The following is a 16,409-nucleotide window of genomic DNA, read 5'->3' on the forward strand; positions in this document are numbered from 1 at the left end:
AACTAAATTTCATTTAGCTTAATAGCCTGAAGGAGACATAATGCTGCATTGATGCCATTTGTATAGGTAACTCAATCACTTTTTTTGGTGAGGGGAGGGATATGAAAAGATGAAAGGCACCAAGAAAATTCTTTCATGACTTCTTTATTTTTCTGTATATTTATGGCATGCAAGGTGAATGTCCATATCAAATCAAATTCCCAAAGATTTATATTATCTGAATTAAGAAAAAATATTGATAGTTGGCAGAGTGCCTAACATGAGTCTTCAAGAACTATATGTTGAATAAATATTTTTTTGTTTTTTTGAATAAATGTAAATTTTCAAAAGCAAAGTTATTATCTACTCACTCTTGTATATATGTAAGAAAGTGCATGTAGTAGGTGCTTAAATAATGAATAAATGGGGAAATAAATAGGTCCATGGAAAGCAGATTTTTAACAGCAGTAATCATAGAAAAATAAAAAGAACACTGGAAGTATATTCTTGAGTAATTATGTGTTTTAGAACTGATCCTGAGGTGGACTAGAATTTAAACATTTAGGATAGAAGGTAGAAAATGGAAGAAATCTGAGAGCTGTGGCATATATACTTAGCTAGTTTTACTGGGCATTTTATTTCTAGCCAGGAAAAATTTATCTGTGCCTTAAATATGTCTGAAGTAAAGGCTAAAATATTATGAAAAGTGATATATAATAATATTGAGCATTTCAATAACATGAAGAAACTTTTCATTTTTTTTCTCTGCTTTATTAAAATAATGGACTATATATCTGTGGTGCTTTGGAAAAAATGGAACAAAATTTCTCATGTTTGAATTTAAATGGCCTCAAGCTTAGAGGTATAACCTATTTGGATTGTATTAAGGTTGGAAATTTTTAACTTTTTGACATTTGTCAAAAGTTGTCCTGAAGATGATATGAACCATAGTTCAGTGGTCATAACATTTTTTTCTCAAGCATGTCAGGTGTCATCTCCATAAATCACAGGTCATAATATGAAATGAAAATTTATATTCCATGGATCATTAGGAATAAAATAGATAACTTGTATTTTATTATTAAATGAACAAATTTTCACTGTGAGCCAAAAATGCCTGGTGTCATAAAGAGTTTTGTCTGCTTAACAGATGGCTTTTCTTTCCTTCTCACCTTCTAGATGATGTCCTGGCTCCTCCTGCCCCATTTAATCACCGAATTGTGATAGCCAAACAAACAGCAGTCAACAGTTTTTATACTGTGAGCAGAACAGAAATTTTAGGAGGGTAAGTAATGCTCAATTTTAACACAATTTCAACAAAAGAAGAGACCTTGCAAAGAGACAGATCCTGAAGATTTCATAAATATTTGCCACTCTGGACCTGAAAATCAGAAACATCACAAACAAACATTTTAAGAGATTTTAAAGATTTCTGAAAATCATCATTGATGCTAGAAAGGTTGAAGTGGTGACAGCGACTAAACTCTGCATTTATTATGTTTTACTTCACATTTGTAATGTCTGAAAGTGAGAGAAACCCAGTGTGTGTCTAAACCCGGAAGGTTTAGAAGCTGTCCAAAACTTGAAAATTGAGAAAAAAATGTAGAAATGAGTCAACATTGTGTATTTCTTGCTGCATGTTTGGTTTTTCCATTTATGTTGTCATTATATGGATTATTATTATCCATTTCAATCAATTATTTTCTTCACTGAAAAATGTATTTGAAGAACATCAAAATGCACAATCTCTCCCTGAAGAAGGAAGAGTAAAGTCCGTCAGGAAATCATTACTGGGGATACTCCTTTCTCTTCTACTTCAGTCATAATTTCCCTATGGTATCTATTTAATTTAATTTAAATTAAATTAAATTTAAAGCCTAAATTATAAAGTTTACTACCATCAACATACCTACATAAAATAGGAAGAGGAAAGCAGAAAATTTATCCAAATATATACAAAATTTACTTAATAATACATTGGAAAACACCTATAGCTACTGTAATGCATGGTTCTGAAACTGGCAATTAGGGTTGTGGTTGATATTTGTAAAGTCCCTTCTTCCTCTTCCCTTTCCATATTTCTTTTGCCCTCTGCCACACGGAATCACCTGAACTTTTTTCTTTTTAGCGGGCTGATCGTGGAGAATTCCCCTTGAGACTCTGAGGATGGGCTGAGGGAGAAATGGGAATTCTGAAACATGAATAGGTACCATGGGAGCCTGAAGTATTACTGCCTGCAGCAGCTTATTTAGATTTTCAGGGATTCAGTGACAAGCAGCAACTCTTTCTCTAAAGGAAAGGAATTATTGGCAGAAGAGGCTTTGAAACAATCCCCGGGGTTTAAGCTGTGTTTCAGGTGAAGGCCTGTCAATGATGCCTTAAAAACTTCCTTTCTGCCCCTTTGGGCAGCATTGGATCTTCTTGGTCGTACTGCAGTCTGGACCAGCTGCTAGTTATCCCCCGTCTGGGCTCCATTCAAAATTGGCAGCCATAATTCACTCAGTAAATAAGTTAGAGAGACATAATCAAATGTATGTTGTTGCCCCAAAATTCAAAGAGATCATCAACTGGTATACCTACTTTTTAGTAAAAAGAGATTTCAGACACAGCAAATTATTTTTCACTTTTGGCAGAGATACTGCAACATGTCTGGGATCATTGGATCTTGAAAAACTTGCCCATAGTGGCAGGCCCCTGAATTTACCTGGGATTCATCTCCCAGTCTATGGCCTCTAGGCTATTTATCACCCTTACTCAACATATTCAATTAGCATGAGGTTATCAGTATGGCGGACCAGTAGAAACAGTGGGAGGTAGCCTAATTATTCAAGGCACTTACAAAATAAATTAGTTGAGGTTGTCCTGAAGTTAAACAGTGATGTGGCACTTCTGCTGGGCTCAGGCAGTTCTGGGGGCCTTTGCTAATTAAGAGAAAAAAACATTTTCTTAATTAGCAGCCACATATGAGGTCTTCACGTGCTCCAGTAAAGAGATTACACCTGGAATGGTGGTTTGAATTGAAGTCATCACTTAGCTATGTTTATGGGACTCATCTGCTTCTGCCCAGGATGTGTAGCTGAGTTGAATGGGATGTGGTGAAAGTCACCACCTGCCTCTGTTGGCTGTTGCCAAGACCCTCACCTCTGCAGTCCTTTAGCAGTGTGGTGGCCTTAGGTGCACAGTGTTGTTAGGGAAGCTTCCCTGTCTCTCCTGCCATGATAGCTGCCATCGCACAGGCAGGCACCTGCGTTCTATCTATTTTACTAAATCAGAAGTCAAGGCAAGCAAGTCAAATTTAAAAATTGTTCATGAGGCTGCAGCTGTGTGTGTGATTACATTTGTCAGAAGCTGTCTTACAAAGTATATATAAATTTATGTCTAAGCTAAAGTGTCAGAAAGCTCACAGATGATTATGTAATATGTTTTTGATTATATGTGTCTATATGCAATATTGTCATTACTTTTTATTTATTTATATGCAGTTTCCAAAAATAATTTGATGTGCCTGATTCACAACCTATATTGTTCACATGCTTGCAAAGCCTCACTTATTACATTCATATGTATTCAGAATGCTTTTATTTTTTCTATAACAGAGGTTCTCAGATTTTAAAGCACATATGAATTACACAAGGAATGTTGTAACATGCCAGTTCTGGGGCCTCACTCCAGATTCCTGTCTCAGTAGAGCTGGGGTAGAGCCAGGAAACATGTATTGCTTATAACCCTTCAGGTGATTCCAATGCCAGTGACCCACAGACCACACCTTGCCACTGTTGTAGAAGTTTATTAGCTACAGTAGATGCACTAAGAGGTTTGCACATTCAAACTCAAAAAGAGAAATGCCTTGGGGCAGCTTCCCCATCCATTTGGCAGTGGCTGAAGCTGGGTCCTGGTGGGGACAGACGCTCATGCTGCCCCTCGTCCTCTTCTTTGGTAGGGGGCGCTTTGGCCAGGTTCACAAATGTGAAGAAAAAGCAACAGGTCTGAAGCTGGCGGCCAAGATCATTAAGACCAGAGGCACAAAGGATAAGGTAAAGGCTGTGGCTTTGCAATGTGGATCTCTCCCTGCTGTTGTCTTCACTTATTTAAGCATTTTACCTTCTTCTTAGGATGAGGTGAAGAACGAGATCACCGTCATGAACCAGCTGGATCATGTGAACCTCATTCAGCTCTACGATGCTTTTGAGTCTAAGAATGACATTATCCTGGTTATGGAGTAGTATGTGTTCCCTCCTGCCCCCTCTTCTCCCTGCCAAGGCTGTGCACACACAGTCGGAGAGTCCTGCACCATCCATGACCATGGAGGGTAGCTTTGCTCTGCCTCAGAAGTTGCTAGATCCAGTGTACCACTGATTATGACTTGCACGTATGAGACAATCTTATCAGTTTCAGAAAGGAAATTACTTAGAAATAGACATCTCTCCATATGATTTTATTAATAAGAAGTAGAATGACAACCTAAATCTAGCTTTATATTTAAACTATACTGTCAAAAATCTAGTTTAAATATTATTCTGGTCAACCTGGAGAAAAGTGATTTTTGAACTACATTTTGCTTTCAAGCTAATCACCAATACAAAGGTCATGTTGAACTCAATAATTAGAGATAAGAAACTTCCATTTAAAATCACCTTTGTAAAAACTTAATGTGGTTAGTTAGAAAGTGAGTAGTGGATAACACTGAATCAGTATTGTGATTTAGTTCATTTTTTCCTTACTTTGGGTTTTGTTTATCATTTTTCAATAAGGAATTTCAAACACTAAATATCTAGCATCAGCCACATAGAAACACTTTATCACTAAAGTTAATCTAAAGAGACTGTGTAATGCTTACTTGCTGTTTGGAATTCCCCTCCCTGCTTTCTTGGAGTCCTCTTTATCTTTCCTATATGTTAGAAAATGGCAGATGTGTTCTCTCTCCAGAGCTGTAGCCACTGGATGAAAGAGAGTTTGAGGCTTTCTTTTTGTGAAATTTATGGTAGTTAAAACAAGGGACTTCAATCTAAATTTATCTAACTGAGATAGAAAAGATAAAGAACCATGTGCACACTTCTGAGTTAGAGGAGCTTAAATGCCAAGCTGCTTTAAGAAAAATATGTTCATTCAGAAATCATGACTAAAGACTTCATTCTTCTTCTCTCTGCAGTGTGGATGGGGGTGAGCTGTTTGACAGGATCATTGATGACAACTACAATCTCACTGAGTTTGATACTATCCTCTTCATCAAACAGATATGTGAGGGAATACGACACATGCATCAGATGTATATTCTTCATTTGGACCTGAAGGTAGAGCATGCTTTATATTCCAACCTTCCTTCCTCATGGGGATCAGATGACCCTGTCAGATACTGTACACCACCTCAGGAAATTGATGCTGTCACTAGGTACATATTCAGGAATTAATAAAAATCTAGATTCTTAACCTCATTCCCCATTCCCAACTTCTGTCACTCCCTAATATTTGCACATCTCCTTCTTTAAGGACTACTATTCAGATTCTTTTAACTTGCCTGTGTGAAAGGAATCCACGTGGGAGATGGTTTCCCTAAAAGTTTAGAATTTAAACCACCATCACCACCACCATGATATTTTTGTTGTGTCATGTCATTATTAGGATAAGAGTAGGAGGGAACATTTTAGCTAACTCAAAATACCTAAAATAGTAGAGAAACTTTCCAGCTTTCCAAGAGTCTTGAGCATTCTTTTGATATTCTTTCAGGAAGCTCTGGACTTTAGGGATTTGTTTTTCTATAGACATGCTGGAGTACTGAGGAGAAACCTATGGCAGAATGAGAGGCAGAGCAGCCAGCAGAGCAGCAATAAAGTGCCAAGGAGCAGAAAAGGGTGGTAGGAGTGGGGCCAGACACCACACTGGAATTGGTGGAAAACTTTTGTTAGCAGCAGGGAGCCAAGACACTTTCCTTTCTTCTTTTATCTATGACTTTCCCTTTGATCTCTCTCCCATTATGAAGCTCCTAGGATTGTACTGTACCTTGTTACAACCAATGAAAGACCCAACTTTGACCAGCTCTAATATTGGGGCTAAAAATCATGAAGTGCATCTTCTTGCGTGGCTCAATAATATTCTCATTTCCTTGATTGCACAGCATGGCAGTGAGATAAAATATTCTATATAAAATGCCAACTATTGCAAGTCAGCAGGTATTATAGAGCTAAATAAATGTAACTTCCTTAAATAGTTTTCCATGAGTCTCTTTTCTTATAACTTGGCTTCCCTCACTGTCTTGATTTATGTGCATTGCCTCTTGCATTCACAGGGCAGGAGGAAGTAGCCTATAAAATGGCAAAGCCAGAGGTTAGAAATCATTAACAAAGCTCTTGGCTATTAACTGAATTTGATAATGCATATTTTCATGGAGCATTTCATTGAGTGTAGATGTTCTACAGATATTCCTAAAGAAATTCGATTGGCAACTGGAATTAGGACCTGACTTATCATAAGTCAGACAATTCCATATGTGGCTTCATAATGTTTGTTGAGGACTCTCAAAGGGTAATTTTAGTTATGGCTTGTATGTAAAGATAATAATAAAGGCAACAGCTGAATGGGTCGTTAAGGACCAGTCATCTTTTTAAGAAAGATATTTGGAAGGAAAAAGGCCGAAATTATTAAGAGTACTTGTCACTATGTAAAGGAGATTATAGGTGACTTAAAAATAGCCTCCTCTATATTTTTCTGTTTTACAAATCTTATTCAATAAATGCTTTAATTTCATAATAGAAAAAAATAACTTTTTGAAGTGTCCTTAAAGCTGCTTCTTTACATTCTGCAAATTTTTTTATGAATAGTATTCTTTGACAGCTGAACAGCTTTATACATGATTGATTAGTTATTTAAGCATGAAACCAAATTTTCTTATATAGCACCCACTTCTCTATAAATAGTTTTTACTCATAGATATTTGTTTTAAAGATATTTTAGAAAACAGCTTCCAGATATTATGCCCAATCAAATGGACTATTGAATATTGATAAAGAGATACTATGCCATTTTATAAAGTGTTTCTGAGTTTCTGATCTCATTTGAACCTCTTCTCTACCCAGGCAGGTATATGTGTGTGTTTGGGGGTGGGGTGGGGGGGGTGGATAGACAGCCAGGATCTCACCTAAAGGAATGGGATATGGAATCCTGGAGATATGACAACTCAGCGTATGTGCCGCCCCCCCCCCCCCCCCCCAGTTCTCAGGGTAGAGTCAGGATTAGAGCTTGAGAATTTCAGACAATTTGTTGAAAATTTTCTCTTTTAAGAATAACCTTAACTTGAATTCAAATATCTTTTTCTCTGACCTCAGTGTTTCTGTCCTAACAGATGTAAGTACACTTGTAAGACATTTTATAAACACTAAGTTGCAGTGCTACTGTCTACATTTTCCCCTCTTCACCACAAAACTGTCAGATTGGCTAAGCAATGTCTTACTGGGGTCAAGCTCCAAGGGAACACATAGTCCAGGGTTTAGTCATTGAGACCACACTCAGCAAAACTTTGGAGTTGCAGAGAATGAAGAATGAACAGCAGGGAAAGCCCCCTTTTGACTTTCCCGTAGACTAAGCACAAAGGAAAATCTGGAGGTCAGTAGTGTTCACATAATATTGCATAGTCAGTGAGGCTGTTTAAATGAATCAGGCCATTTCTCTTCAAACTCATAAATCCTTGGGTAAAATATTCCTCCAAGAAAGGGAAATTCATACTTAATAATTTTTTTGAGAGGGCAGAGGTCAAGTTTGAGACAGCCTCCCTTAGTACATTTAGAAAGTACTGAAGCAACCTCCTTTTCTTTCCTCGAGGAAGCCTCTGCCTGAATTTACACATCATGGTAAACTGCAGAACCAGGGAAAGGAACAGGAAGAATAATGCAAGGTTGGCATGGTACCCATAACCTCATCTACCACATAATTAAAGGAGAAAATACCCACACAGACAAACCAACCCCAAAGTGAAAGGCCTGATATGTTTTCCTTGAGCATCATTGTATTTTTAGTTGTGGTTCAAGGACAATTTGAGTGAATGATGGTTGTTTTCATTGCTAATGTGTCTCTTTCTCCTGGCAGCCTGAGAATATCCTGTGTGTGAGTCGAGATTCTAAGCAAATAAAAATTATTGATTTTGGATTGGCCAGAAGGTATGCCTATTTAGACATAGGTGTATGAATGGAGTTAGGGAGCATAATGGATGTTGTTTCTTTTCACAGATAAATCTGATATACCCCTTGGTTTCATACCCTCATTTAGATTTGACTTAACAAAAATTACGTTTCAACTTTACATCGCTGACTTAGGGATTTGAATATTTAGAAGTTTCCATAGTGCATGCAAGAAAAATTATGAAACATTAAAACCTAATCCAGTGAAGTTATTAAATTTGAAAACATAAATTAAAATTTGTAAGAGTTTGTCTTAATCTTTTATGTTTGTTCTACCTGTATGGAGATTTATTTTTAAAAAATTAATAGCGTAAACAAGATTACAAAGGGTTCTGGCACATATAAGGTTCTTAAAAAAACAAAGAACATATTAATGATGAATATAAAATAGATGTTGTCAATTATTGCATTTTATTTAGTTATTAGTATGGGCTTATTCCACTATATGTCAAGGATTGTGCCAGTTTTTCTTTTGTCATATACTATAATTCAGGTGTTCTAATTATTCTGAGCATCTTTCCTCACTGTTTTTAGATTAATAAGTTTTTACTGTATGAATTATGACTTAAAATTCCCACAACTTCTTCACAAGTGTTTAACACTTTGTCTTAAATATGTCATTTCCTTTAAAGTCTATTTATTTTAAATTTGCTGCACGGCTGAAGTTATTTTGTCTTGTAGACTGCATTTTTCCAATTTCCATGATTTTTAATTGACGCTCTCTATCCCTTCACTTGTCTCCTAAATTTCAGATACAAACCCAGAGAGAAGCTGAAGGTGAACTTTGGAACCCCAGAGTTTCTTGCCCCTGAAGTTGTGAACTATGATTTTGTTTCCTTTCCCACTGACATGTGGAGTGTAGGGGTAATTACCTATATGCTGTAAGCAGATCTCCAGTCTCTCTGACACTTATTTTCAGTTGTAATGCATATTCTAAGAAATTTTGTTATTTTGAATAAAAGCCCTGATTTAGGTCTGTCAAGAATAACACCATACTTTCTAGGCTTTGGTGAATCCTATGGGTAAAAGCAATAGATTCTTTCCCTGCACATCATCTGAAAAAGTAAATGTATGCCTTCTTCACTAATCACTTTAACTCCTAGGACACCACTCAATGCCTTAAAAATAAAACAAACAAACAAAAAAACAAACAAAAAAATCCTTGTGTCCTAATCTTCTAAATGACTAATGTTGGTCTTACTCCCTAGAGGCAATACTCCTGGTGTTTGCCATCTGAGTGTATGACCGACTTTACTAGCTGTAAATGCTTTAAAAGGAAGTTGTACTAGTCTTTGCGATTCATATTCAAGTGTAGATGCTGCCTTCATTGTTGCAGTTGTTTAATTAGGAGTTGGGGTGGGGGAGGTAAACATCTCTTTCATTGTGAAAATTTTTATAAAATTATGTTTAATTATTAGTTTATTTGCATTCTTTCAGTTTTAAATGACAACTGAAAAAGAAACCTGTCTGTAAAAGGTGTGAAGCTGTTTAAAAAAATACTCACTCTGGACCATGTGTCTTATAGACTTAGTGGTTTGTCCCCTTTCCTGGGCGATAATGATGCTGAGACCCTGAATAACATCCTGGCCTGCAGGTGGGACTTAGAGGAGGAAGAGTTGAAGGACATCTCAGAGGAGGCCAAGGAATTCATCTCCAAGCTTCTGATTAAAGAGAAGAGGTAAACCAAGTTCTTTCTGGGCTCTAGGAAAAGTAGGGATATTTAGTGAAGCAGTATATTACCAGAGTTATCAGAACTCCTGTCAGATAACAACTGAATTCCTTTAGTGAAGTCTCTGATGCATGCACAAAATTCTAAATAGGATGAATCTGATGCTCTTGACTCAGTTTACTGACATCTGGGACTGTTTTTGTGAATGGGGCTGCAAAAACTTCCTACCTTTTGCCTTTTGCAATAAGGCTCTGGCAATTAGGGACTCTTGCTGGGCCTCGGTGGACTCACCCTTTGAAGGGTTTGAGATGAGTTATTTCCATGATGCCTTTCACATCTACAAAGTACATATATAGCTCTATGTAACTGAACATTTAACTATCATTTTATTTTAGAACTTACAATGGGCTAGACTATGCCAAGTGCTTTATAGACATTTTCTCTTTCAACCCCCACCCAATTCCATAAAATGGAAATTATCATTACTATTTTATGGATGAGACTTCAAGCAGTTTGCCCAAGATGATACAGCTAATAAATGGTAGAATTTATATTCACATGCAAGCTGACCTTCCCCAAGGCCATGCACTTAACTGTTATATATTACATGGCCTAATTTCTATCATGCTAAAACCACATAATTCAAAATTTGGTGGATAAAGAAGATTGATGTTGAAATATAGGGTAAGGACATTGCCATTAATCTGTCAAACACACAGTTTCAGATGGTGTTACATCTAAAACATATTATAGTAGATGGTATTTAAGACTCTCAGGCCAACAATACTTGCTTTATTGTTTTATTATCTTTGTGGCTTTTAAGTTATTAATAAATATGACCATGAAACAATATTCGGTGGGGTGCAATTGAATGGAATGGTAAAGAAATAACAAGGGTAATGGGTCTGGTGCAGTGCCCAACACACAGGAAGTTCTTTTCCTTAAGCAATTGACTAATTATCTATGATTCACTAGAAAATGTGTTTTGGACATTAAGAATAGATGTAAAAAGCCCATCCCTGCCTTTAGGTAACTCACGATCTAATAAAAAAGATAAGTATTTTTAAAAAGATATAATATGGTTAATGCAAAAAATAGAGTATATTGACAAAGGCCAAAAGAGAGAAAGGGCAATAAACAGACATCGGTTTTATCTTTAATGGAAAGGCACACAGCTGATGTTACTATTATTTTTATTTATACAATACTGAATTCCAGGCAGTGAACAAATGGAAAATGTCAACTCTATCAAATCTTTGGTGGATGAGAAATAAACATTTACTGAGAATCTATTTTACAGAAACATTAGGTCTTTACTTAATGTTATTGATAAGTTCTTGGAAGCTGCAACTTTAAACAAAAGGATGTATAATGAAACCAGTTTTACTACAGACTAATTGATATAAATAAAATGGTATATTTCTGGTCACAAAAACATCACCAAACTTCTAGATAATAACCCAAAGTACCAAAAATAAAGGTGAGCTATACTTACATTAACAAAGACTAATAAAACAAACAGGGTAATGAATGATTTTCCATCCCACTTATTCCAGTCCAAGGTTGAGGGTGGCCACAGCCCACCCCAGCAGCTCAGGGCACAGGTGGGACCTGCCCTTCCATTTCAGGGCCACTCACATACAGCCACACTCACAAGGTTGGAACAATTTAGACACACCAGTTTACCTCAGGTGTACATTTCTTGGATGTGGGAGGAAACTGGAGTCCCCAGAGGAAACTTACGCAGACATGGGAAGAGTGCACACTCCATACAGAGAATGGCCTTGGCTGGAATCAATATTTTTCTCATCAGCATTATAAGAAAATGACATTAAACAAAATGACATTATTCAAGGAGCTGTTGTATACTTTGTGTTATCCGATTTAATTGTCTGAATATCCTGTCGCATGTGGATATTATCACCACTATTTTACAGATGAGGACATTGAGGCTGAGAACAGTGAAGCAGTCACACAGATCCTCAGGGCAGATTCAGAGCCAGGCCATTGAACTCTAGCCCCCATGTCTTGCCTACTCCTTCAGTCTGAGGGTTCCATTAATATCTAAGAAGCAGCAAATGCACACTTGGGTGAAATGACAACTGGCTCAGTATTTAAGTCAATACTTGATTAAACTAAGGCCAATGCCAAATACCACTATCATAGAATAAAAATACTCTCTCTCAATACTTATATTAACTTTCCATGTATTTCTCTATCTAACTCTTCAAAACATCTTAATTCAAAAGTTAGTAATACATTTTTTTAACATTTTTAATACATATATCACTTTTACAATCATCAAAATCCTTGTAGCATTTTGTTCTTATAATAATAAACATACATTTATTCTTCAATTGACTGATAGAAGTTCAATTTAGACATTACATCATGAATGGTTACATATATTTGAAAGTAAATGTTCGGTTCCTAACAAAAATTTTGAAATTTTTGCCTTTCTTTGTCTTAGTCATGTTGTTACTCTAGTTGGATTAGATGGTAACCCACACAACACTGATAACTATTCCAGAGAAGGTGGAATTGACTGTGAATTTGACATTTGGTATCTGGTCTTCCAAAGGCAGTGGCCAGATCTGAGGCTGAATGGCAGATGCAGGCTTCGTTTGGTGTGTTTCCACTAATAACCTTCTGAATTTCCTTTTAGTTGGAGAATAAGTGCAAGTGAAGCTCTCAAACACCCTTGGTTGTCAGACCACAAGCTCCACTCCAGACTTAATGCACAGGTAATGAAGGCTCTTTGTTTTTCCTCTTCTAGTTGGCTTCAGTCTTTTGATGATCAGATGCTAGAGGTGTCTTAGGCTTAGATGAGGTTCTTTCTTATTCCTTTTCTCACAACCTTCAAATCTTGTGCTAGTATTAAATTATTTAAAATACTTCCATTGAGCAGTTTGTATTTTTAAAATAAATGTTAATTTATGTTATCATATTTATTATTAAATCATTATATCCATTATAAACTGTACTGTGCACACATACTTAAGCATATAGCCTAAATATATAAACATATAAAGTTTGGGAGAATGTATGCTAATGTACATTATGTCCCTTTAAAACAGAATTTAGAATTCTAACTTCTATGCTTACCTGGGTTAGTCTGCTCTGTGCACCAAAAACCATAACACTCGGGTTGATCCTGATATTAATATATGTATATGTGAAGGATACTCTTTCTAGAGACTAAATGAACATGACTGATGTGTTTGTCAAGAATAATTGAGCCCACACTCTGCAATAACTGCTTACAATAAATTCCGTAACTACTCTCATTGCCTTAATTATCATTTATATTATGACTTCCACATCTGTCCCTTCAGCACAGATTTCTTTCCTAAACTTCAGATACATATATCCGCTTGTGTATTGGACATTTCCACTTGAATCTTCTCATTCCTAAACTAAACTCATCTCCCCAACAACCTCACCTCATTCTCAACCATGCTACCAGAACAAACCACTTGATTGCTAAACCAGACCTCATGACATCTTCTTTGTTTCCTTTCTCCCTCAACTTGCCCCTCTACCGCATTTCACGTTTAATTTATTTCCAAGTTTTGCACATTATTTTCCCTAATTACTTCTGGAATCTGTCCATCTTCTCCATCCTCATGGTTATCTTGGGACCCATTCACCTGAATTATTACCACAATAACCTTCTCTAGATTATCTCCATCCAAATCACTGTTGATTATACAAAAGACACAGAAGTAGACGTACAACATATAAGCAACTTTACTACACATTTAGAATGTTCAACTGGGCAAGATATATATAGAAACAATCTATGCCTTCAGGTGTTATTGAGAGTTGGTCTTACATGAGCATCAGTCAAGATGGTCTCTGTCAAGCATGGATGTAGAAAGTGAGTTTGGTACACTTTTATTTCCTCTGTCTCTAATCCTCATCCTGCCCATTCTCTGGGGTTTTGGAATGGAGCTTTTCCACTGACCAGTAAACCTTGGAATGACTTTGCTTTCAGGCACTCATATTTTCCACATTCAGTTTTTATTGAAATTAACTTTGCTTCTAAATTCAGCATCCGTACTAAGTTTTATTTGTGTCTGAATATACCTTTCCTTGATAATTGGTACTGATGTCAAGTAAAAATAGACTTATTACCTAGTCAGTACCTAACCCAGACTACATAAACTGCTTATTAGGGTTACCAACCTATTTTGGGTCAGTTTTCCACCAATGTATTTTTATCCAAGCTTATTGGTACCTAAATACACTTTTACATGTAGGACAATATAGAAACCACAGCAGATAATTAATGAAATTATACAGTTTAGAAAATGTTTAAAAATATTTTAACAACCATATAACAACAACAAAAATTACCTTTCTGTTATTCTATCCAACTACCAGCACCTAAGGTAAATAAATGTTTCAAGAATGGTGAGGATTTTAAAAAAAAGTATTGTGTATATCTTGTTAGTTACCATGAAAGATATAATTATTTGACACTGTTCTAGGCACTGTTCTGACTACTGTACAGATATTAACTCATTTAATCCTCATACCAATCCTCTGAAATAAGCACCATTATTATTCTCATTATATAGATGAGGAAACTGAGGACAAGGGTTAAGTACTTGTACAAGATCTCATGAGGAATAAGTGATGGAGCCAGCAACCCAGACCAGGCTGGCAGGCTCTGGAGTTTGGTTAGAGCTTCACCACTCTGCTATCCTGCTGCATAAAGGGCTGCTGGTCAAAGGGGACCTGATGATGTTTCCAGAATGATTCACATGCCATATAGTTTTGGTATTATTGAAAGCCAATATTCTAGCTTAGTATGTTTTATTTTTCAATGAAATATTGAAACTATATTTTTCCAGAAAATTTATTTTTGAAAAAGTCTTGGTTTTGATATGTTCTTTAAAATGATAATTTAATTTTATATTGAAAATTTAACTTTTATCCAAAACTATTTACTATTTAAATCTTAATTCTATTTTTGTCATTCATAAACTTTTATTTATCTCTTTTAATTGCTTCATGCTTAAAAGCACTTACTGCTTCTTAACCACTTAGCATGCTTCTATTTAGTCACTTAATTTTCAAATATTCTTTTCTTAAAAATTAAGGTCCTGAAGTTCTCTGCCTTCTATATTAAGCTCAAGGTGACATACTGCGGTTCTCAGCTTTTCCTATGACCCCAACCATTCACACACAGTCTATCTTTCATTAGACACTGCTCTCAGCTGGTGTAGAACAAAGCATTCCAAAACTACAAATCTATTAGAACCCTGCAAGCACCTATCACAGATTTAATAAATGCTTTGAGGCTGAAGGAAGGGAAACTAAACAAATGTGACGAGGTTTCTTTTCTCCCAGAGCTAATAAGGCTTCTACCTTTTCTTCTCATTTCCAGCACTACTCCCTTAGCTCATGCCCTTCTTTCAATTTACTGCACTAATAAAATAACTTACAAGCTGATATTTAACCTCTATCGACTCTTCTCTAATTTCTTTAATTATAACTGATCATATTACTTTGATCAAACAGTCTTCAAGTGTCCCTCATTGTCCACACCAAACCCCTCCAGCAGTCCAGGCCTGCTCCAATACATCCCAATGTTGATTTTTAGTCTTGTCTCCACTACTTCTTCCAGATTAGCCCAAATCATAAAGATTGTCTAAGACCTATTTTAAATGCAACTCCTTTAAGATGGCTCTTCTCAGTCCCCAAACTGGAGGTGCTTTCCCTGTCTTCTTGAACCTCACTTGTGGCACTTAAATAACTCTTGTGTACTAGATTTAAAAACTTTGGAAGAAGCAGTTTCTGTATCTGGCTCATCTTTGTAGTTACTGCAGCCCCAGTTTCAGTCTTGATTCTTGTGCTTTGTCTAAGTGAATTATGTCAAAGGAAGTTTTACAAAACACCCATATGTAATATTTAAGTGTCATTAGGTGCCTGACTCTGAGGGGAAAGGTAGTAATGACAAGTGTGCTAGAGGAGAGTGGGGAGCATGTCTAAGCTGGACTCTTAAGGCAGGTCAGTGTTCCTATCATCGGCAATTAGGCTTCAAGAACTTCTCTTGAAGAATATTTTCTACTCAGTAGCAAGTTATTGACTCAAGTATTTTCATAAGTCAGGAACTGATAAAAAAGTTCTAATCCTTCCCAAAATGTCTTCTGGTTTTCCTAGAAGAAGGATTGCTGCTCTGATGGTCAGGACCTTGTGACCAAATAGTCTACGGAAGGCACCCATTTGAAAGGTCAGTCTCTGGTCTTTTCCTAAAGAGGTGTTGGTGTAAGTCTTAAAAGAAAGGATCAAGAAAGAAATTCAATGTTTGTTGCACTAACTATGTGGGAAGTGGGGCAGTGTTTTGGCTGAGGGGGAGGGCCCTAAAATCAGACTGCTGTACTTGCACCCTGGCTCGGCTATTTTCTGGTAGAGAATCTTTAGTTTCCAGATTTGTGGGCTGAGGAATAGTTTTACTTCCTAAGCTTTTGAGTGAGATAACTCAAGCAAAGCCCTTAGACCAGGGTCTAGCACATAGTAGGTGCTCAAGAGGTCCCAGTAACTGAACAGAAACTGTCTCTGGTAGTCCTTACAACAATCGTGTT

At 36.5% G+C, this 16,409-nt stretch overlaps 1 protein-coding gene across 2 annotated transcripts in view; it reads left to right on the top strand.

Moving 5' to 3' along the window:
- MYLK4 (myosin light chain kinase family member 4) overlaps positions 1 to 16,058 on the top strand; it is a 77,667-nt gene extending 61,609 nt beyond the window's left edge. The window contains exons 4-12 of one of the 2 annotated variants that reach the window (XM_016156491.2): positions 1,159 to 1,264; positions 3,920 to 4,013; positions 4,092 to 4,201; positions 5,129 to 5,270; positions 8,056 to 8,126; positions 8,900 to 9,028; positions 9,673 to 9,825; positions 12,482 to 12,569; positions 15,988 to 16,058. In XM_016156491.2, the coding sequence (XP_016011977.1) occupies positions 1,159 to 1,264; positions 3,920 to 4,013; positions 4,092 to 4,201; positions 5,129 to 5,270; positions 8,056 to 8,126; positions 8,900 to 9,028; positions 9,673 to 9,825; positions 12,482 to 12,569; positions 15,988 to 16,032 (938 nt within the window). In that variant the 3' untranslated portion in view covers positions 16,033 to 16,058. The remainder of the gene's footprint in view (positions 1 to 1,158; positions 1,265 to 3,919; positions 4,014 to 4,091; positions 4,202 to 5,128; positions 5,271 to 8,055; positions 8,127 to 8,899; positions 9,029 to 9,672; positions 9,826 to 12,481; positions 12,570 to 15,987) is intronic. The other variant, XM_016156501.2, reaches the window with a different exon arrangement.
- Positions 16,059 to 16,409: the final 351 nt, after the last annotated feature.

The sequence above is a fragment of the Rousettus aegyptiacus genome, unplaced genomic scaffold (genome assembly GCF_014176215.1).
Source record: "Rousettus aegyptiacus isolate mRouAeg1 unplaced genomic scaffold, mRouAeg1.p scaffold_m13_p_1, whole genome shotgun sequence".
Taxonomy (NCBI): Eukaryota; Metazoa; Chordata; class Mammalia; order Chiroptera; family Pteropodidae; genus Rousettus; species Rousettus aegyptiacus.